General features: G+C 37.1%; 1 protein-coding gene across 1 annotated transcript; it reads left to right on the top strand.

Moving 5' to 3' along the window:
- The first annotated feature begins 9 nt into the window (after window positions 1–9).
- LOC111140982 (chromosome unknown C5orf22 homolog) lies at window positions 10–19,912 on the top strand. Its single transcript, XM_022493273.1, has 9 exons — window positions 10–187; window positions 1,430–1,575; window positions 3,791–3,940; window positions 7,041–7,470; window positions 10,026–10,088; window positions 10,329–10,450; window positions 13,956–14,022; window positions 15,895–16,034; window positions 18,716–19,912. The coding sequence occupies exons 1-9, from the start codon at window positions 107–109 to the stop codon at window positions 18,846–18,848; spliced, it is 1,332 nt and encodes a 443-aa protein (XP_022348981.1). The 5' UTR covers window positions 10–106; the 3' UTR covers window positions 18,849–19,912.
- Window positions 19,913–23,749: the final 3,837 nt, after the last annotated feature.

Raw genomic sequence — 23,749 nt, 5'->3', positions numbered from 1 at the left:
GAGCGCGCGTTTCCACGCGGGAGGGGCTGTAGGGCTGCAACTCCGGCATTCCCCGGTCCTAACCTCGCGATTGGGGCCCCCTGGGGTGCTGCCGCGCTGGAAAACCATGGGTGACTCTGTGGGAGATCGCGCTCGCCTCCGGTGCTACCCCAAGCTCCCAGTGTGGGTCGTGGAGGATCACCAAGAGGTGAGCGGGCGGCTGCTGAATTCCGGGGCAGAATCGCGCGAGGGCCAAGGAAGTCGCGGAGCCTCGGTATCCAAGGCCAGAGATAAGCAGAATTTGTTACCCGCGCGAGTTCCATTGCTGTGGGGAAAAACGCCGAAACGACTAACTTGGGAGAATAGGCGCTGACGTTTGTGATTCGCTTACTATGTGTCGGGCAGCTCATTTAACCTTCACGGTTTGCCCAGAATCCTACACCAACAGCCGGTGGCGTCGGGATTCGAACTTGTGCCTTCTCCCTGCAGAGCGCCGTGTCCTTAACCTGCGGGTTAACGCAGGCTTCCAGCTTTCTCCGGCGTCTCCATCACAGCACGGCTGTGTGTAGGTGGGAAGCTTTTTATAAAGAATGTGGGCCGCCATCTGTGACACAGGGACCATCATCGTAGCACTCTTGGGGCTGCTGGCATTCTTTTGTGCTTAGTGTGTACGCAAATCTTTTTAGACCGAGCCCGGCTTTTATAAACACGAAAGATATTTCCCATTTTATGGCAGTGCTACTTGCCTTAGTCTGTTCTTCTGGAAGGGAGGCCCATGGATTCGAGTCTTTTTTTTTTTTTTTTTTTTTTTTTTTTTTTTAACTTTAACGAATCGGCCTTGGAAGATCTCTGGATAGGAAAGGGGGAGAGGATGATTCCAGATTTATGCATGGCGAAAGGAAGTTGAGTTCCCAGGAGGTAGGGATAGTGTGTATGGGCCTGAGAAAAAGCACAAGGGTGGATTAAGCTGTGCTTTCAAATTCGGTATTAAACCTAGAAGTACGGAGACTGTAACAGGACAGGAGCCTTAGAGACCACCTAGTCTAGCTCCACCATCCTAAGGTGTGGAAAAGGCCAGGAGAACCAAGGTAGCTTGAACACATCGTTATGCCGGAAGGTGTATTAACCACCAGTTACTTCGTGAGGGCCAGCCCTTGTCTGTTGACACACATTTATCTTCTGAGTTTGTGATGGGGCAAGATGGCAGCAAAGAGAAGCCCACTAAAGCCTTCGGAGATGGGAGCTGGAACTTCTGAGGAAAAAGTAAAGCATGGGAACGCTATCTAAACCCACCTACAGTGAACAAATTTTATGTTTTCCTACTTCTTAGCAACCTGGTGTGCTTCAAGTTACGTGTGTTTATGTTAAGCATTGTTTTTCAGGCTGCAGTTGAGCATATGCTCGTGATTTCAGCGCTAATTCTGAATGTGTGCATGTGTTTCTTTTACAGGTCCTGCCTTACATATACCGGGCCATTGGCTCAAAGCATCTTCCTGCCAGTAACATAAGTTTTGTGCATTTTGATTCACATCCAGACCTCCTTATTCCTGTAAATATGCCAGCTGACACTGTGTTTGACAAGGAAACACTTTTTGGGTAATATGTGGTTTTTGTTAATGATTTTTTTTTTAATTTTATTTATTTATTTGACAGAGAGAGATCACAAGTAGGCAGAGAGGCAGACAGAGAGAGAGGAGGAAGCAGGCTCCCTGCCAAGCAGAGAGTTCGATGCGGGGCTCGATCCCAGGATCCTGAGATCTTGACCTAAGCCAAAGGCAGAGGCTTAACCCACTGAGCCAACCAGGTGCCCCATTGATTTTTTTTTTTTTTTTTTTTAAAGTAAACTCTTCCCCAATGGAGGGCTTAAACTCAAGACCCTGAGACCAAGAGTCACACGCTCCACCAAGTGAGCCAGCCAGGCATCCTTCTTTATGAGATTTTATGTGTTTGAGATACAATTGGCAATACATGATAAACAAAGGAAACAGACCTCTCTTGAGTTTTGTTTTCGTTTTGTTTGCCTTTTTTATTTTATTTAGAGCAAATATTGACAGACTTTTTCTTAAAGAGCCAGATAGTAAATATTTTAAGGTTGCACACCATATGGTCTCTGTTGCAACTACTTATCTCTGCCCTCATAGTAAGAAAGCAACAATGGACATTGTGTAACTAATGGCGGTGGCTATATTCCAATAAAACTCTATTTACAAAAATAAGTGGCCTAGCCAATGTTTGCCAGCCTCTGCTTTAGAATATAGAATTTTGGAATTAGAAGAGACTTTAAAAGTTACCCAAGCCATTTCTCCCTTCCTCCCCACTTTAGAAGTCTGGATACTAAGGTGCAACAAAATGTATTTTAAACACGTTGTTCATTGGTTGTATAGGCAATACATCTTTAATTTGTATATCCTTCCTTCGAGTATTGAGTCTTTCCAGTATTGAGTCCTTCCAACCTCTCAATTTGTACTACTTTCTCCTCAAAGGGTCATATGTAATATATTTCTAAATAAAGACTTACTAGAGTCTCTTCTATAATAAAGTTCTCTGAAATTCTGCAACTGTCTCATTATGTATGTGTTAGAATGTAGCCTAGTCATACAATATAAAAAGTTGTGTGCATAGCAGTAATTTTTCTTTAAAATATAAAATTAAAAGATAGATGCTTTCATGAATTAACTTTAGCCTACTACATTTCTTTCAGTTGCCTTTTTCCAGAACCCCATTTTAGAGCAGTAATTTCTAAAGAAATGTGGTAGCTCTACCATTGTTGTTATTCTCTTTTATATTTAGAGGTTTTATATTTTAGAAATTAAAAAGAATTATGAGATAAGAATGCAGGCTGTACAGTTCTAGTCATAGAATAATAATTCTTAAACTTTTTAGTCTGAGACTTCCTGTTCACCCTTAAAATTATTGAGTTTTTTTCTAAGTGTGGGTTACATTTATTCACATTTACTGTATTTGAAATTAAAACAGAAATGTTTAAAATATAAATTCAATTCAAAATAGTAGACCTTAATATGTTAGCATAAATATGATATTTTTATGAGAAATATATTTTCTAAAGCAAAAAATTGAGAAGAGTAACAGTGTTTAAGTTTCTGCACATCTCTTTAATATTTGTTTTTATAGGGGACAGCTAGATTCTCCTATCTACTTCCACTTTCAGTCTGTTGCCATATGTTGTTTTGGTGGAAGTAAATGAAAAAAATTTAGGAAGAGTATTTTCATAGCCTTTTCAGATAATTATGAATATTCAATAGCATACAAAAACTTGACAAGTTAGTGGTTTTTTAAAGCTTAGTTTGAATGTAGAATCCAACAATTCAGATTCAAGTCTGAATAATCATTGTATTTTGATCAGTCTTTCTTTCAAGAAAAATGCTGTTAAACTTACAATTGAATCACAAGTGCTTTTCCTTGAGAAAACCTATGTACTTCAAAGTATGTAGCAGAAGTACTTTTTGCATTTCTCATTTTGCCACCCAGAATATTTAAAATGTATACTAAGGACCAAGGTTTAATAAAATTATGAAGGACCTTTTTACATGAAACTGGCTTTCGGAGGGGGTAGTGATGCTTGATATGAAGAATACAGTGACTTCTAGGAGAGTTGGTGCCGTCGCCTTGATTAATCTTAGGACACCAACACACCATTGCTTTGCACCATCCATGCAAATGTCAATACGATGAAAAGGGGAAATGATGCCTTAATGCCATCAGGAGGATTGTTAAACTCTTGTTCTGAGTGAAATTACATTTGGGGAAAGACACTCACTAGTAGTTTCCATGTTTTCTATTTCTTTTTCAGAGAATTAAGTATTGAGAATTGGATTATGCCTGCAGTTTATGCTGGCCATTTTTCTCATGTGCTATGGCTTCATCCCACATGGGCTCAGCAAATAAGAGAGGGCAAACATCACTTTTTAGTAGGCAGAGACACTTCTACCACAACAATCAGGTAATTTCCTCGTGTTATAAGAGGGAATGAGTGCTTCTTTTATCTTATTTTGAATCCCCATGATAACTCATAAGTTGTCTACATACAGATGGGCTCAGATTAACCCTCAACTCTTTTGAAGAGTTCTCCAAACACCAGGAACAAGTTTTAAGTCTCTTAACCTTCTTCACACACCATTTATATTTTGTTACTGGTCATGTTGGTTTTGAGTAATATCTTTATCTTCTGGAATTCTGGATCCATTGATGACTAATTCCATTAAATCATTGAAGTATCTTATAGATTATATAGCTAATGATGCATTTTACTATTTCCTTACAATATAGTTATTGTCTGCCGAGTTTAACAATTAGCAATAGAAAAGCAAAATTACCTCATTTTGAACTTTTTTTTTGTGAATCCAATGACTAAAAAGTAGATTTGGCGTTTTTATTTTAATGATATGATTAGCTTTAGATAATTAAATTAAGTTACAGCATTTTTGACTTGAGTTACATGTGCAGCTGTTTTTGTTATATAAGCTCTTTAACCGATATTTTATGTATATTGCAATACTGTAATTATCTTTAGAAATATCATCTCATTCTTGACTTTCTCCATTCTTTTGTGATGGGATGAATGTTTTAAGCACTGAAACCATAACTTTTTCAAAGGTGAAGGGGTGTGGAATAAAATGGTAATACACTGGAAATGAAATGCAGTCTTTCTCATTGAAAGGGATACTTTTTTTTTTTTTTATTAACATATAACGTATTATTTGCCCTAGGGGTACAGGTCTGTGAATTACACATTTCACAGCACTCACCATAGCACATAACCTCCCCAATGTCCATAACCCAGCCACCCTATCTCTACCCCACCACCCTCCAGCAACCCTCAGTTTGTTTCCTGAAATTAAGAGTCTCTTATGGTTTGTCTCCCTCCTGATCCCATCTTGTTTCATTTTTTCCCTCCCTACCCCCCACGACCCTCCTCCCTGTCTCTGAAACTCCTCATATCAGAGAGATTGACTTATTTCACTTAGCATAATACCCTCCAGTTCTGTCCACATCATTGCAAATGGCAAGATTGGGGGGGGTTGATGGCTGCATATTATTCCACATCTTTATCCATTCATCTGTAGATGGACACGTAGGTTCTTTCCATAGTTTGGCAATTATGGACATTGCTGCTATAAACATTCGGGTGCACATGCCCCTTCAGATCCCTATATTTGTATCTTTAGGGTAAATACCCAGTAGTTCAAGGGCTAGTATCCAAAATCTTTAAAGAACTTATCAAACTCAACACCCAAAGAACAGATAATCCAATCAAAAATGCGCAGAAGACATGAACATACATTTCAGCAAATAAGACATCCAAATGGCCAAAAGACACATGAAAAAGTGCTCCACATCACTTGGCATCTGGGAAATACAAATCAAAACCACAGTGAGATATCCCCTCACACCAGTCAGAATGGCTAAAATTAACAAGTCAGGAAACAACAGATGTTAGTGAGGATGTGGAGAAAGGGGAACCCTCCTACACTGTTGGTGGGAATGCAAGCTGGTGCAGCCACTCTGGAAAACCGTAGGGAGATTCCTCAAAAAGTTGAAAATAGAGCTACCCTACAACCCAGCAATTGCACTAGTGGGTATTTATTCTAAAGAAAGTGATACTTTTTATTTCTGATTTATCCTTAATGATACAGTTAACTTTTGTTGTATGTTCTTATCAGTTGCACAAATAACTTTGTTGTAAAACCATGAAAATTATATTTATTGAGGATATTACACTAAATAAATAAATAGGACTCCACTTAGAATAAGTATTATATATAATACTGGTATACATGAGAGAATGGTAGTGATTTTATTGAGTACTTCAGTGAGTACGCCTAACTATCTGTAACAGGTTTCTGCAAAATCAAATAATTTTGAATAATCTGAAAAAGACATTTGAAACTCAATGTATAATAATATTAGGAAATATTTTATTATCTGGTGATTTTACTTAATCCTGCAAATAAATGTTTACGGAAGAGACAGGTATGTAGTCTGAGATGCATGTGTTTATACAGATATGAACAAAGTGAAGAGTCCTTTATTAAAGAAGAATATAAATTTAGGTTGGGGGATACAGCCTTTGACATTCTTGGAATGGCACAATTTATAATAAGCTTGGATATTAGCTGTATTACGCCATTAGTCTTATTTGGAAACTTAATACCTCTTTCAATTTAAGCCTGAATAGCTAGAGAAAGGTGAGTAGGAACTAAATATTAACCATTATTTTAGTTGGATAGAGCCTACCTCTGAAAGAAGCATTTAGTTTTGCTATTTATTCCAAGTACTTCCTAAGGCATAATATAGTTGAAAAGGTAAGAACATAATGATACATTTAAAATTGGAAATCTGTAACTTGTAAAAATACATTCTGCATGTGTATAAGATTTTTTTAAGTTGTTTTCCATATTAAAATATTATGGTTATACAGAATTTGGCACAGCTTTGAAACACATCAGAGGGAGCTTTTGTGAAGAGAAATAATTTCCAGATGTCATTTTTCTCTTAAGTGATTATTTGGATGAAGTTACAGCTGTTATGAAAGTGATCCAGAACACTAACTGAAAAGGATCATTTATTTCTTTCTCTTCTTAGAGTTTACCACACACAGTCCAGGGCCTATGTGGCAGTTTACAGGTTCAGAAACCCCAGTTCCTTTTATCTTGTTGCTTCATCTCTAGAGCATTGCCTCTGTCCTCATAGTCCAAGATGGGCTTACCATTTGCAGGCTCATGCACCAGGCAGCCCGTAGAGAGCAAGATTATGTATGCCTCTCTTCCACTCACAGCCTTAAGCCAGAACTTAGTCAAACAGCCACACCTGGCTGCATGATAGGCTATGAAATACAGTCTTTAGTTTGGGCAGTTGTGTGCCAACTTAAAATCAGGGGAATGCTATCTCTGCAGAAGAGCAGGAATTAAAGAAAGTAGAGAGAGCACTTAGTTTTTGTTAAATATGTTCTTTGTTACATTTCTGCAGGCTATGGAAGTGCTATATGCAATGTCAGCTAATTTGTCGGCTTGTCTTTAAAACAGTTTTTTCCTCTAATACAGGGTTACGAGTACGGATCATTACTTTCTAAGTGATGGTCTTTATGTAACTGAAGACCAACTAGAGAACCAAAAACCTTTACAATTGGATGTAATTATGGTAAAACCTTATAAACTCTGTAACAATCAAGAAGAAAATGATGCAGTGTCTTCTGCTAAGAAGCCAAAGCTAGCACTGGAAGATGCAGAAAACACTGCTTCTACTAACTGTGACTCTTACTCAGAAGGACTGGAAAAGGACACATTGACACAGAGGAGGGGCCAGACTTGCCTAGAGCAATCATGTTCATGTTCTTCTGAAAGTCAAGAATGTCAGACTACAGTCAGCACTGGGGAAATTCTGGAAATTTTGAAGAAAGGGGATGCATTTGTGTTAGATATTGACTTGGATTTTTTTTCAGTCAAGAATCCCTTCAAAGAAATGTTCACTCAGGTAAATGTATTTTTAAAATGTAGATCTTGAGAATTGTATGACATTTTTCTAGATCAGAGATCCACAAAATTCCTGCAGACAGCCAGGTATTAATTAAGATTTACTGCTTGATTTATATGATTTCTGTCACACGTTCTTCCTTGTTGTTAAACCTTTTAAAATCATACGCACCTATTTTTTTAATTGAATTATGTATGTACCTTTCTTAACTCAAGGGCCATACGAAAACAAGTTGTAAGTTGTGGGTTGTTGATCCCTGCTCTAGATAGCAGTTATTATTTTGTATTTATGAATTGGGATAATATATATGTGGATAGTTGGAAAAACTAAAATCTTATAATACAAGAAAGCGTATGCATTAAAGAATATCACTCTCTCATCCCATTCCCACTCCCTCAGTTTCTTACATCAGAAAACAAACATCATGGCCAGTTTCTTGGTGTATCTTTCCAGAGATTCTACATATATAAAGTGCTGTGTGACAGATTTTTCACTGGACAATGAGGTCCCTGATTTTACACATGTACTATCTGTAGCTAATGATTTAGGCCTGTGATTCTTAGGGTACCTCAGCAGATCTTAAATGCGGAAAGCCAGACAATATTAGCATGCACAGATCTGAAATGAAACATTTAAGAAACCAATAAATTCATGCTCCAAGTGAGCATTCCTTAGTGCATTTTATAGCACAGTAACTGCTTACTTTAACATTTGGAAAGTTGTTCAAGTCTATTCTTTTTGGGATTCAAACTAACTCTTTTTTCTACCTAAAATTGTTGGATTATAATGATGATGTTGCACTTAACGATCCTAATTCAGATATGTATTGGAAGCCGTTGTGATTTATCAAAGAGCTCTAAATAGGTATTGATTAAAAAATAGGTAAGATTTGAAGATTTAGTATAATCTGAAACAAGACTGGGGGACCTAGAGTACTCTCCCAACCTGCAAATAAGGGAGAAAAATTACAGTTTCTTTCAGCTCTTGTACATGGAGCCAGGGGTTATATCCATAAATTCTTAGAATCATGGAAATGACCTTAGAACTATTTAGAAAACTTGAAGAATAGGCATATCTGAAAGTTAAAGAAACTGACTTTAGAAATTTATTTTACAAATATACTCAAATTTTTTGTTTGTTTTGGGGTTTTTAAAAATTTTATTTTATTTTCAGTGTTCCAAAATTCATTGTTTATGCACCACACCCAGTGCTCCATGCAGTACATGTCGTCCATAATACCCACCACCAGGCTCACCCAACCTCCCACCCCTACCTTCCAAAACCCTCAGTTTGTTTCTCAGAGTGCACAGTCTCTCATGGTTCATCTCCCCCTCTGATTTCCCCCAACTCACTTCTCTTTTCCATCTCCCAATGTCTTCCATGTTATTCCTTATGCTCCACAAGTGAGTGAAACCATATGATAATTGACTTTCTCTGCTTATTTCAATCAAATGTTTTTAATGAAGATTTCTACAAAGTTATACAAGGAACTTAGTAGCAGTTATTCCTTTTCCAGTGCTATCAGGAAATCTGGGAAGTGGAGGTTTTTATATCCATTTTTTTTTTAAGATTTTATTTATTTATTTGTCAGAGAGAGAGAGAGAGCAAGAGTGAGCACAAGCAGATAGAGTGGTAGGCAGAGGCAGAGGGAGAAGCAGGTTCCCTGCTGAGCAAGGAGCCCGATGTGGGACTCGATCCCAGGACGCTGGGATCATGACCTGAGCCGAAGGCAGCGGCCCAACCCACTGAGCCACTCAGGCGTCCCTATATCCATTTTTTTTTTAAAGAACATGTGCAAAAGTCCAGAGTGAGTTAACTTCTGTTTGTTACTTCTACTGCTTATTAGCTGCTTGATCTTGGGAAAGTTACCTAACCTTTCTGGCCCAGAGTTTCTTCAAGTTTAAAATCAAAATAATGATAGGGAAGTTACAGGATTATTATGATGAGAGTAGCGGCACAACATTGTGCTTAATGAACTTCAGCTCTTGCATATAAACTCTTCCCAACAGTACTCCTAAAAGGGATTATTGGGGCCCGATATACCCACCTATAATGGGGCTATTTAGTGTGCTAAATGAGGGGGGAGACATTCTTCTGGAAAGTCTGTGTTTAGAAGGCATCATTCTTCCATTGTGTCTGCCCCCAGTATTCCCTTTGAACTTCCGAGTTCTCTTCTATGGCTAGGGAAAGGACTGCAAGGTGAATATGGAGAGTTTTTGTTGTTGTTATTAAGACATGTATATTTCCTATACATAGCTAAAATCTATTTAGATCCTAGGATATATCCATTTAGAATATAGAATATTATTAGAAATCTTTCATATCAAGTCTTTTTCCATAGCTAATTTTCATACATTATTGTCAGGACAGAGTTACCCTAAAGCAAGGACAGTGTTTACAGTAACATCTGAGTTATACATTTTCCCTGATTTTCACAAACTAATCTTTCAAGGATTAGCTAAGATATTCTCCTTATGTCATAGCCATTTTTTACTTAAAGCATATCTTTGAAAAAAAAATTTTTCCAGTATATGGATTTTTGTTTTGTTTTCCAGGAAGAATACAAAATCTTACAAGAGTTGTACCAGTTTAAAAAACCTGGTACCAACCTGACAGAGGTATCCTTCATTTGTTTCTTTTGGATTTTGTCTATTTATTGCATATCTAATAATATCTTATAAGTCATTAGAGTGCTCTCAGACTTCTAACCAAAATCTTGGTGTGTTTATTGGAGAAGCCCATGGTTAGTACTGAGAAGTCATGATTTTAACTAATTGAACTGATATTTTCATTGCAATGGGATTTCACTTATTTTTTCAAAAAATAATTACAATCTTGGCTTTTCAATGTGTTTAAAGGAGGATTTGGTAGATTGTGTTGATACTCGAATTCATCAGTTAGAAGATTTAGAAGCTGCTTTTGCTGATTTGTGTGATGGTGATGATGAAGAAACTGTACAGAAATGGGCTTCAAACCCTGGGTAAGATCTTGAAACATTTTTTTCCCCAACTCTATTTTAGTCCTAGATATATTGTCAAATTTGCTAGATAAATTACTTTTAAAAAATCACTATTAAGTGCCAACAGAAATTTACTAGCAATGGCTAGCCTTTGCTGAGTGTGTTCTATGTGCCCAATTCTAAGATTTTTCCTTGCATTTAACTCATTTTTCCCTACAACAATCTGATGACTTCATTATTATAATGTTCATTTTATACGTGAGGAAACTAGGGTACAGAGGTTTAAGTTGCTCAAAATCACATAATAAGTGGGTATGTGCTTAATCATTGTGCAGTGGCTTCCCCTATGATATATAATATGTGGTTCTGGGTCTTAGGGAAGATTAAAAATTGGTATGACAGCCCCTATTCTAAGTAGAATAAGAAAAAAAATAACCTATCAATACAATAATTACAATTACAGTAAAAGTAAATGACTAGAAAGGTAAATTGCAATGTGAAAACTTTCCTCCTTTTAAGGGTAGCCCAACTATAAGTAGAAGCTTAAGCTGCCCATTACACGAGGGAGCAGGATTTGAAAGCTAGATTCTTCATCAGGTCCTCTATTGGGCCTATTGTCTCAGCATTAACATTACCTTGAAGACATGGAGAAAAAAGTTCTTTTGGCATGATCATCTGTCATTTTACAGGGTAGGGTAATGCCTTTAGTATTAAAGCAAGTTTGAAAGGATGTTGGCATAAATAGTATAGTTACTTTTCCCTAAACTAATTCTATTTTTTTCTAGTACAGTATAGTTGACATACTATATTATAGTAGTCTCAAGTGTACAACATAATGAATTGATAATTCTGTATATTACACAGTGCTCACCGCAGTAAGTGTAGTTACCATCTATCACTATACAATGTTTTTACAATATTGACTACATTCCCTATGCTTTAGTTTTTATCCCTGTAACTTACTTATTTTATGGCTTGAAGTTTGAACCTCTTCATCCCATTCACCTATTTCAGCTATCTCTCCCCTATATCTCCCCCCACCCCTTCTGGCTGCCACCAGTTCTTTGTATTTATGAGCCTGTTTCTGGGTTTTTTTGTTCTTCTTTTTAGACTTTTCTTTGTTCTGCTTTTTAGACTCCATATACAAGTGAAATCATGTGGTAGTTATCTGACATTTCATTTAGTATGATAATCTCTAGGTCCATCCATGTTGTCATGAATGCCAAAATTGCATTCTTTTTTACGGCTGGGTAATATTCCATTGTATATATACACATCTTTATCCATTCGTCTGTCAATGGACACTTAGGTTGCTTCCATATCTTGACTATTGTAAATAGTGCTGTACTAAAAATAGGAGTGCATATATCTTTTCAAATTAGTGTTTTTGTTTTCTTTGGGTAAATACCCAGCAGTGAAATTACTGGATCATATGGTATTTCTGTTTTTAATTTTTCTGAGGAACTTCCATACTGTTTTCCCAGTGGCTTCACCAGTTTACATTTTTACCAACAGGACACAAAAGCTCCCTTTTCTCCAATCTTCATCAACATTTGTTGTTTCTTGTTCTTTGATTCTAGCCATTCTGACCAGTGTGAGGTCATTTCTCACTGTGGTTTGGGTTTCCATTTCCATGATGATTCATGATGTTAAGTCTCTGAAATAATTCTTTAAATCATATAAACTCAAAAGGCCAGGAAACTAAAATAGGATCATCAGACCCAAACTTTTTTGTCCTCTTGAGCATAGGAATCCAGAAGTAGCTTATTTTCAAATTGATCTTCCACAAACTGAGATTATTCTCCATAGTGTAAATATAAGAAATCAGTTATAAGATAGCAACATAAATTAGAGTTAGATTCATAGTGCTTTGAGCCACTAAGACTTGTTTTGTCATGGTTACTTAAAATAATTCATCAGATACATAGAAGAATACAAAAGAAACTGGAATAGAAGTTGCCTCTGGGTAGAGGAATTCTGTGGCTGAAAGATAAAGTTATAAGAGAGAAACATCTTTTACTATATGGATATGTTACCTATTCAGAATATTCAATGTAATTTTTGTTTAAAAATAAAATATTGAGAAACATCCCTGAAATAGAAAGATCATAAAACTTCATTATCACTAAGGAAAACCATGGTATTATACTTATCACATCAGTAAATATTGACCAGGCATTTTCACTATCAGTTCACACTTTCCCTCTTTAGCATAGAGTGCTAATTCAAAAAATTATTCCCTCCTTTTTGAAATTATGATGGAAGAGGGAGATGTAGAAATAACTCACAGGATTTGAGTCTTTCTGGAAATATTGAAAAGTACCTATTACTTTGTGATGTCTCAAGCCAAGTTTAAAGCTTAAAACAGCATGAAAACCTTGGAGTCCTGAATGTAGCCCATAGATGGGGCCGTTTTTCACTGAACACACTGTGCCTGGTGAGCATGCCCAGTTAACTCTTCATCACCTGCAAGGAGTTCTCTCACAGACTTGGAGAAACAATGAGGCTACAATAGAAGCGAGTCCAGACTGTGGCTGGAATTGGGGGGGAAAATAGCACAAAGGAAAAGTAGGTGAGACAAGCAAGAAAAGTCTCCCCAAACTTACCATGCCCCTGAAGCGCCAGATCCTCAGCGTGAAGGAGTCCTCACTATTAAGAAGTAGAGGAGGTAGGTGATTAGGATCCAGAAGCCCAGAAAGTGTTTCTAATAAGAAAGAAATAGCAGGATGAGTTGATAGGTAGACCTCCATGCCTCCCTTTTTCTTTCTTTTTTCCACCCCCCCGGATGAGTAGATATTGGTGAGGGAGGCAGAATACTAGAACCATTAATTAATCATGGCTTCCAAAAAGGTCCACCTAAATTAAATCACTTAAAGGCACTATTGTTAATATACCAAATGGTATAGAACTTTTCCAGTTTAATTGTGTATGTCAATAAATATATTCTTAAATTTTTTTAACTTTTGAGAAACTCTTTTCATCACCATGTGCTAAAAGCACTTAGTTTTATCGCTGATGAAAATAATTTTTAGGGTGCCTGGGTGGCTCAGTGGGTTAAGCCTCTGCCTTCGGCTCAGGTCATGATCTCAGGGTCCTGGGATCAAGTCCCACATCGGGCTCCCTGCTCAGCAGGGAGCCTGCTTCCCCCCTCTCTCTGCCTACTTGTGATTTCTCTCTGTGTATCAAATAAATAAATAAAATCTTTAAAAAAAATTAAAATTAAAAAAAAAGAAAAGAATTTTTAAAGTCAGGGTGGAGCTTCCATTTTTAAAGAAGAGGAAAATCCCAGTTTCTTCAGTGCTAATTTTCAGCCTTTAACACAATCTGTAATCTTGTGGGTAAGAAAAAACAGGGAACATTTATTTCTTAGTATTTTAAGATGATATTTAAATATCTTTATCTTTCATTTTTCTCAAACATCATGTGACACATTCTTAAAGGTAAATTTTAAGTGTAATAGATCATTTGCTTCTATAATTTTAGCTGAGGTGGTATGATGTTTAATTGAAGGGTGACTTTTTTCCAGAATGGAATCACTAATTCCACTTGTACAGAGTTTGAAAAAACGGATGGAAGTACCAGACTATGAAATGGTAAATACTTTATATTAAAGTATAAAATTAACCCTTGAGAAAGGCATTTTTCTGAGTAGAAAAAGTAAGTTTTATTAAAGTGTTTTTCTTTTATTTGTGTTCCAGGAAAGTGTAAATGAATTATTTTATTTAAATGAGAAGAAATGAAAAAGTATATAACTTTTTAGAAGTCAGAATACTGGAAAAGTTTTCCAGAAAAAAATAAGTTTTTCCCAATTTTATGTAAGAAGCAAAAATGCTGTGTATTTTATTTTGTTTATGGTCATATCTCTCCTTGCCAGAGAAAATAAATATATAATTTTTAAAGTTGTCCCTTATTTATTAATTCATTTTCATACTATCTTCCTCCTCCTTTCTTCTCTCTGAAAACTTTCCTGATTGTCAAAACCAAGAGAAAGACAAGGTATTCTAGCAAGTGCATCTCAACTCTATCAGCTCTGTCACTGACTTTGTTTGCCAACAGTGATCTGAAAACTGTGGTAAAAGTGGATACCATCAATGATAATTGCTTTTATTTTTATATCATTTCACAGTCTTTGAAGCATAAATTTTCCCATTTGAAGTACAAGTGTCTTTTCTCAGATTTTGTGCCAAAACTGAGACCCACAAGTCTTCTTTTACTCGTAATGCTTCTTTGACTTCAATAAATCATGTTTTTGCTCTAGAGTTTTCTTTAATTGTGGAATACAGGCAAACCACCTTATTTGAACTGAAGTTTATGTACTAATTTAATGCCAACTTTATAAGAATAAAAAAGTACTAACAAAAGAATATTTTGGTTAAATTGGAGCTAGTCCAAAACCCACTTTTTTAAAATAGCAATTTTTAAGAATGATAGAGTTAGAAGATACTTAGGGTTTTAAAAATGTTTTGAGCTTGCATGACATTGTTGGATGTGTCTTCATGCAGATCCGCTGTAAATGTTACATTATATCAGGATTTTTCCAGTGGTAGGGAGTTTTTGGACACTAGTGAAAGAAGGAAGGGATGGAATGGGCTTGATTGCAGAGTATAGAATCAGATATCATGTGCCTATAGCTGCAGGATTAGACAACTGTTTTGATCCTTTGAGTAGAAAAGAACATGCACAGTCTGTCATTTTCCTACATTGATTGTTCCTAGTTAAATTTTTGATGTGTATCCGGAGCCAATAGCAATAAAATAGCAGATTAAAGTGTTTTTTATTTCCCAATCTTTACACTTATATACAGTAGGCCAAACAGTGACATATTGAGTTCCATTTTTCAAAACTTCAAAACAGAGGATATAAAATGTTAGCCCATGAGCCACTTCTAACTTTCAGGCATAGTTTAGTGCTAAGACTGGAGCACCAGTCATTTACATGTAAAATACATCTATAGATGTCATAGTATGTGTTGGTACACATAAAGGATACATAAGAAACTGGTAACAGGAGAAAGACTTTTCCTTATATCCTCTTGAAGTTTGAACATGGTACTAGATTAGATGCATGTATCTAAAAAAAAAATAATATGTTGAAGGAAAAGGTAATATGAGAATATACACAGTTTTATATCAGCTTTTAGATTCTGGGTGAAATGGATGATTTGATAGAAGATATGAATTATCAAAATAGACTCAAGTAAAGACAGAAACTGAATTCATAATTATAAAAAAAAAATAGTTAAAAGAATTATTCCTATATAAAGGACATCAGGCCCAAACAGAAGTTACAGGCAAGTTCTTCTAAAACTTTAGAGAATAGAGAACTTTTATAGCGCAGAAACTGTTAAGGAAAAAACAAGCCCAGTCCACAACAATATTAAAAGATTTGTCAGCAAGGACATTAATAGTTAAAAAACCTAAAAACAATAAAGTTTATGGTATAGTTTTTAATTTTCTTATTTTCAGGTTCACCAGGCTGGTCTAACCTGTGATTACTCCGAACTTCCTCACCATATCAGCACAGAACAAGAAATTGAATATCTTATTCAGTCTGTATATTATTTACTGAAAAATTTACCAAAACCTACTCTTGTGACAATTGCAAGGTAAGTGTGGTAGCCTGAATAATGGTCCACTAAGATATTCACATCCTAATCTCCAGAACCTGTGTATATGTCATCTTGTATAGGAAAAGAGACTTTGCAGATTAATTAACTCAAGGATCTTGAAATGAGATTACCCTGGATAATCCAGTGGGCCAGTGCGCTCACAGCGGTCCTTATAAAAGAAGGACAAGAGGGTCAGAATCAGAGAAATTGAAAGATGCCAGGCTGCAGGCTTTGAAGGTGGAGGATAGGGCCACAAGCTAAGGAATGCAAGTGGCCTCTAGAAGCTGGAAAGACAGGGAAACAGATTCTTCCCTAGAACCTAGAGAAGAATGCAGTATCTCTTTATTTGAGGACTTCTGATTTCCAACAAAACTGTAATAACTTTGTATTGTTTTAAGCCACTGAGTTTGTGGTAATTTGTTATAGCAGCCATAAGAAATTAACACAGTCTCCATAGATGAATCGTCAGATGTTGTATTTTCTCGTTCCTCTTAGCGATGGTTGGCAAACAACATACAGTTCTTATTATCTTGTCTTTGAAGTTGGTGTTACTATTCAGATGAACACAAGAATTCCCATTTGTGTGTCTTCAAAAGAATATTTAGCTGCTGCCATGTTTCAAATTTGAAAGTAATGTGCTAAAAGTTACCACAATTTAATAAAACTTTTCTGTGTTAATCTTTGGGCTGGTTTTATATGAAACTGTGAGTTTAATACTTTAATATTTTTATTGTAATGTCCTTTTACATCCTAAAATGAAATTCATAGATAATCTGACACATATGCACATAGTATGCACACACACAAATCATTGTAACATAAAAGAAATGAAAGTAACTGATAAAGTAATACATATTAAAATGCCACACAAGGGGTGCCTGGGTGGCTCAGTCAGTCAGGCGTCTCTTTGTCTGCCTATGGCTCAGCTGGTGATCTCAGAGTCCTTGGATCCAGCCCCCTGTTGGGCTTCCTCCTCAGTGGGGAATCTGCCTCTCCTTCTTCCTCTACTCTTCCCTCTCACTTATGTGCATGTGTGTGTGTTCTTTCTCTCAAATAATAAATCTTTAAAAAAATTTTTTTAAAGCCACATAAAACTGGCATCTTTACAGAGTCACTAAATGTAAAGTTACAAGTGCAGACAGACACTCATGTATTGTATTGGCCAAATACCATGAATAGCACTGTCATAGTGACATGGTTTTTTTAGTTCTAACAACCTCTTGGTAAAGTTCTGAACTTAAAGTCCAGACTTCTCTCCATATACAGCATAGTTGCAGTCCTGGGAAATTTAGCTCATATTTAATCCATTTCCAAAAATACTTTGTTCATCTGTAGGAGAGTATTAAGTTCTAGGCTCAAAAAATTAAAAAACAGGTTTTTTTACTTATATGAGTGTTCTGTGGACTTTGGAAACTATATAGGACACAGGACCGGTATTTACATTCATATTGCAGGACTGTCCTGTGTATTGTAAGCATTCTAGCAGCCCTTCCTTCTTGCCTTGGCCCCTTAATTATCATTGTGACAATCAAAAATATACCTACAGATGTCCAAAACTCCCTCTTGGGGGTAGCTCCCCTCAAGAACTATTCTAATACTGTTTTAAAGAAGCCAGAAATCTTTTTGAAAGCATCGAAGTACTCCTTATTTATTAAGGCTATAAATTAAACTTTTATCCATATGTATATATTAGCCAGTATTTAAGAATTTAAAATTTTTCTGTTTCATTTATTGTGTGTTACTTACATCAAGTCTCAAAAATAACCTGATCACCAGAGAATAGAGTGAGTTCATCACAAGTCTTTCAGATTATGTCTTTAGGTCTAAAATACTTGTGACAAGGACTAAGCTAGATAACTAAGCCCATTTCCTTCTATAAAGATTTCCAATCCCACGTCTAAATGGCTTTCCTCACCCCAGTCCGGAGCCAGGAGACAGTGATGAAATCATTTTAGATCTTAATCTCGCTGTAATTGTCAGTGGCGTTCTATCTGCTTGGTCTTGGTAACTGAAGTTATAGTTGCTGATTCTGACTCCCCAAAATACAGGTTCCAGCCCTATCCCGCTTTGTTCTTTTCTCTTTAATACCACCTGGGAAACTAATCCCAATACCAACACATCTCCCTATTGCATTTTGGGTAATCCTATGTGCTTGTATAGTTAACAAATCGTTTTTAGACGCAGAAACGTTTTATCAGTTGGAAAGCCTCTACTCTTATCATTTCTAGCCCTACTGTGCCCATAATAAAAGAACGAGAAAGATACCCAATCACAAAGATAAAAACTCCCAGTATTTCCAGTATCTCCCTTCCAGGGAAACAGCCATCTAGTGATTAAGCACTAAAGCTTTGAAGACATGCTATGTCATTTTAAATCCCATCACCAGCACTTACTAGCTAGGTGATCTCTGCAGGTTAATTTTCTCTGTTTCATATTCCTTTAAAGGAATCGTAAATGTATGTATTTTGTAGAGTTGCTGAGAAGATTAAAGAACATAATGTAATGCACCTGGCATAAACATTTAGTAGCTTTCAACTGTTTTTTTTTTCCCCAAAATTCAACATACTTTCATTTCTATTTTATATTCAAATCAACACATGCAGACTTTTCCTCACTGCACAGTATGATCTCCTCTCCTTTACATGTATTTTTCTTTTTATTTCTCTTCTTGGTTCCAGGTCAAGTCTGGATGATTACTGTCCTTCTGAGCAAGTTGACACCATTCAAGAAAAAGTCCTCAATGTGCTACGCTCCCTCTATGGAGCTGTAGACATTCACCTGGTGTACTTAGCAGAATGCTCTCCATCTTGAAACAACAAACACTAGGCTCCTGTTACATCTTGATGTAATAACAGGGTTTTCATTAACTTATTTGTAAATGAGTTTTCCAGAGAAGATGGAAGTAAATGCTTTTATATTAACTTTAAGTTAAAATCTTTCAGGTATTTTGAATCTCAAAACATATCATCACTTGTCAAATGATGACAGTTTTTTTTACATCAAGTCTACCCCCGCAACTGATTGTTGCTTATTCTTCTACTTTTCCATCATTGTCTTCTTCATTTTGTAAGGGTTGGGTTTTTTCCTCTTTTCCCCCTATGTCAGTTGGACTGTACGAAATTGATTCATCTATTCATTCAACTCACTGACATTTATTGAACACTTAATGTGCCAAACATAATTAAGTGCTGGGTGTATGGTAATGAACAGAATAGACAAGGTCCCCTGCCCTCTTAGGGGACAGCTGAGAAACAAATTACGGATTACGAGAAGTATTATGAAGGAAAGGACAACCATAAACACATCTTAGGCATGCTCTTAGTACTCAGGGTTCCCTAGCTGTATAAGGAAGTAACATTCTCAAAAGCTACTACCAAAAAAATAAACTTGCCTGTCCATGAAAATCAGAAAATCTACCTTTCCAAGATTGTCAGCGTTGCAGCTCAGCTGTTGCTGCATACTGTCACATTGTTGGAGTGGAGGAGGTCTAGTTGAGTAAAGTCAACTAACAAAAATTTTCTTTGCTAATCAGAAAAGCCCTTAAGGGTTTTTGGTGCCTCCAGAGGACTGGTATGGATGTTGATTATCATCATAATTCCTAAGTGCCACTTTATTGGCAGTCTGGGTTGATAATTTCTAATAATAATCCAGCTTTTAGTGTAAATAGAAAAAAAATAGATCCTTAATTCTGACCTACCATAAATACCCAAAGACTTAACTGCCCTCTACCAGCCTCTCCATCAGTAAGAGAGCCTACCTGAGTCCCTCTTAATCATGGAACTTTTTCATTTGCTTAATTTACCAAAGTCTTCCCTCTTCAGTATTCCTTATGTTCAGCAATCATTTTTACCTACCTGATTTTCTTTTTTTTTTTTTTTCAAGGTAGGGTGGCGTTTGTTCAGGGTGGGGGGCGGAGACACCCATCCATTTCTCAATCCTAACACAGCAGTTGTTTTCATTTTTGCATGTAACTTTTGGGCCTTGACCACATGTGTACATGTTGAGTTGCATGTAGCTGCAATTATAGTGTATTACCTAACTTGTTGGCTAGTATGCAAGTTCCATTCCATTGCCACTCAGTAGATGGCACCAGATCCCATTTTTCCAGTGATGCTGTTTTCCAGCAAATTTTTCTTGTCATCAAATTGATTTCCCAAGGCTGATAGCGTGAATGCCTGTTTCTGTTGTGAGAAGCAAAGCAAAGTCATTCAGCTTTTCCTTCTTATAGAACATTATTTGCCAGAAAGTTTTCTCTGTAAAATCAGAATTGTAAAACAATGCTATTTTTAAATTAAAAAAAAAAAAATATTAGAGTTCTATAAATGGATGTTACTTTTATGAGTAAATTATTTTGTGTGCTAAAAGAAATAAAAAAGTGTGTTCTGAGGTTTTGAAGATTTAAAACCAAAGTAGCACTAATTTTATGTGGTCTCAGTGTGTTCATAATACTGATCTTATGATCTGCTTGAGTAGTCAGCTCCCATGAACTAGATGTGACTCATCATTGTTTTAACTCAGGTAGGATAAAAGGGCATCAGTTTCTTTTTTCAGAATATTCATTGTTTCATTCTGCTCTGTGATTCTCTTTGAATGAAATTCAGTTCCTATTTGTTAACTAGCACCAACTTGGCAAATTACATCACTGTGCATTTCTAATAAGAAAATACTTAGTTTATCAAGATGTCCTTCATTTGTGTTTTAAGTACCAATAAGGAATACCACTGTACAGGGTTTTGGATTATATACAAATATCACTGAAGCATGGGATTTTGAGCACTTTTTTTTTAAACTGTGAGTTAAATGTAAGCATTGACCAGAGCTTTGGTATTAACAAGTATATATTTCCCAGTATCAAAGAAGAAAATTCCTTTTTTTCCTTCAGAAATACCTTTTGTAGACCTCTAGCTTTGAGTGTTCTGGATCCTCAAGGAGCCCTCAGTCAAAGTTCTTCACTCTTTATAGGATATTCTCTCTAAATCTTTATTCTGTTTTAGCAGTAGTGGCCCTGGATTGCTGGCAATGTTTGCATCATGCTGCTAATGGTTTATAGTCAGTGGTGTGTTTCTCAGTGCAGGATTATCTCATTCACCATACTTCTGAAGGGAGAGCACTTGGATGAAACTGAAGGAGTTTTTGTTGGACATCTTTCAGAACTGCTCGAGATTCCTGAGGATCCTTACTGGACTGTGCCTGGTCTTCCTGGTCACAGCATTCTTGTGCTTGTTTCCAAACTAACTGGTCCTGCACTGTCTCTGTGGTTTCGTAGTCCCAGCTGCACTCCTGGGATCCCAAACATGCGTGCCATCCCCTCCCTTTATTGTCATTTGGGTTCAACAAACGAAGTTACGGTGACTGAGGAGGTTTCTATGAACCTGGATTCTTAGGAAGGAGTTCCCTAAATGGTAAATATTCCAATTGGTCACTGGAAGGGTAGGTCTTACCATTGCAAATTAGTAAATTTTCATTCAATGCATTAGTATCTTGGGAATTTGGTTCCTATGACTGAGAAGCAGGAGCTCATTACCAAGGCTGAAGCAAGGCTGAGGTTGCACGATTTCATTTCCTTTGAAGACCTTGTTGAACAGTCATTCGACCTCCAGCTACAGCTTCCCTGCCATGTCTGTAACTTCAAAACACTCATCAATGGCACCCAGACCTTGAAGCCTAGCTATCAGCCGTCAGCACAGTTTAGGGGCCTTAGCACCCTTGTTGATGCGAAGCATGCCAAGACAAAAATAAGGAAGTAAGTGTTACTCCTGAACATAGCGGAGCATAGTTGTAAAAGTGTGAGCTTCAGAGAGCTACTGCCTGACTCCAGTGTCCCCTTCTCTACATTCCCATTCCTGCCGAATGACCTCTCTAAGCCTCAGCTTCCCTTTTACAATAAGAGAGTTTAGCTCATTGGGATAATCTGAGGATTAGCATAAAGAACCTTAGCACAAGGACCATTCAGTAAACATTGGTGGTTATTTCCAAACTCAGCCCTACTTTGAAATTCCTGTGATGGCTATTCCAAGTCTCAACTGCTCTTCTTATACCTCTCCTAAATCCTGATTTTTTTAAAACCCTATGTTAGCTCCTGTATTTCTGTGAATGATGGAATTTAATTTTTTTTCTTTTTTTATTCAAAGAAAGCAGGCCCTTGCCCATAAGAAAAGAAGTAACAGCTTTAAGCAGAGTTACTTACAGTGTAAGTTTTGTCTTGAAATTGGTACAGGGATCCCTTGTACCAAGGATCCTTGGTACAAGGATCCTTATACAAGGATTCACAATTTAAAAACTTGTACTCTTGCAATCCGAGGCAGGGGTGAAGGGGGGAGGTGTCAGGGAAGTCAAAGTCTGCCCTAGTTGGGGTTTTTTTTTTCCTCTTTACACTTTACTTCCTGCCTGCTTGTAGATAAAGCTAGGATTTGTGATGCTAAACCTGATACAGTCAATGTTTAGAAATTGCTACCCCCAACTTATAATTTACCTTCATAAAATCTAGAATTATCTTCATCATTTTTTGTATCTTCATCATTTTTTGTATCTTCATCATTTTTAATGTTGCTGATTATAAATGACCTCAAGCAAAAAAAAAAAAAAAAAAAATCCGTCTTGTATCAGCCAGAGCCTGACAGGGACGTGGGGGTAGAGAGAGTATCTCCAAACATCTCCCTGTTATTTCCAGACCCCTCCAAAGCATCCTTCGTCTGGGTCCCCGCCTTACCACAGAACTGCCTATGCCTGGTGAGCATTAAGGAAAATGGGGTCATCAGAGAAAGAGCAAGTGCCTCTGTCAGCTTGGCCTAGTAAGGTCACGTAGCAGCCCATCAGACGTGACCCTGATGGCTCATGGAGGGAGAGCCATCGTTGTCTCCCTTAAGTCAGGCTTGGAGCTCGGTGCAAAAGCCAGCCGTGGAGACAGAAACCACCCTGAGCACCGCATGGCACCATCTGCGGCACGGCCCCGTCGGGAGCAGTTCCCGGCATCAAGAGACACTGTCCTCGCAGGGTGACCCAGAGGTACTGGTGGCTTTGAAATCAATCCAAGTTCAAGGTATATGTGCTGACTCCTAGTTATGTGAGTTTGGCAGTTTAACCCGTCAGAGTCCCTGGTGTTCGATGTGACTCGAGGCCTTCCCTATGTTCCTGAGGGCATCTCCGGTGTCCAGGATTGCACCTTAGCCATTTACCTCTGCTCTCACCCAGGGCACTAGCAGCATCTTGAGGTCCTGTCATACGTCTTCGTAGCCCCAGACTCCACCATGGTCCCTGTCCTCATAAGGCCTCAAAACGTGTTGAATGAATTTCTGAGTACAGAAAATATCAGTGGTCGTTGAGGCTTGGCAGGAATAAGCCTTGTTATGTGCCCTCTATTGTACATCCTCTTGTTAGCGTGCTATCTTTGAAAGCAAACTGGACAAACAGAACCGTTAATACAAGAACATTTACCAAGGATTAAGTGTTAAAAGCGAGTCCAAATGAGCTAAAGAATACTACCTATAATCTAGCGATCATGTCCATAGAATTAACTGTTAAACATGGAAGAAGGGCAGGGTGTCATCTCACCAGCTCTTTTACAATCTGTTCTCTTATGGATAAATCCTGATGAGAACCGTGTTCCACTTCCATTAGTTCCAATGCTTATGTTAACATGATGTAAAAATATTTATAGTTTGAATTTCAGCCTCAAAATCTCATATTTAACACTACCATACAGAAACTGTGGA

This window comes from Enhydra lutris, unplaced genomic scaffold (assembly GCF_002288905.1).
Source record: "Enhydra lutris kenyoni isolate GAN:26980312 unplaced genomic scaffold, ASM228890v2 scaffoldscaffold5, whole genome shotgun sequence".
Taxonomy (NCBI): domain Eukaryota; kingdom Metazoa; phylum Chordata; class Mammalia; order Carnivora; family Mustelidae; genus Enhydra; species Enhydra lutris.
The sequence above is the reverse complement of the archived record's forward strand: the minus strand, read 5'-3'. Positions and strand labels throughout refer to the sequence as shown.

Coding starts and splice junctions, on each gene's coding strand:
- LOC111140982 (XM_022493273.1), top strand. CDS start 107: ATGGGTGACTCTGTGGGAGATCGCGCTCGCCTCCGGTGCTACCCCAAG. Junction 10,089..10,328: donor CTGGTACCAACCTGACAGAG/GTATCCTTCATT, acceptor ATGTGTTTAAAG/GAGGATTTGGTAGATTGTGT. Junction 14,023..15,894: donor AAGTACCAGACTATGAAATG/GTAAATACTTTA, acceptor TCTTATTTTCAG/GTTCACCAGGCTGGTCTAAC.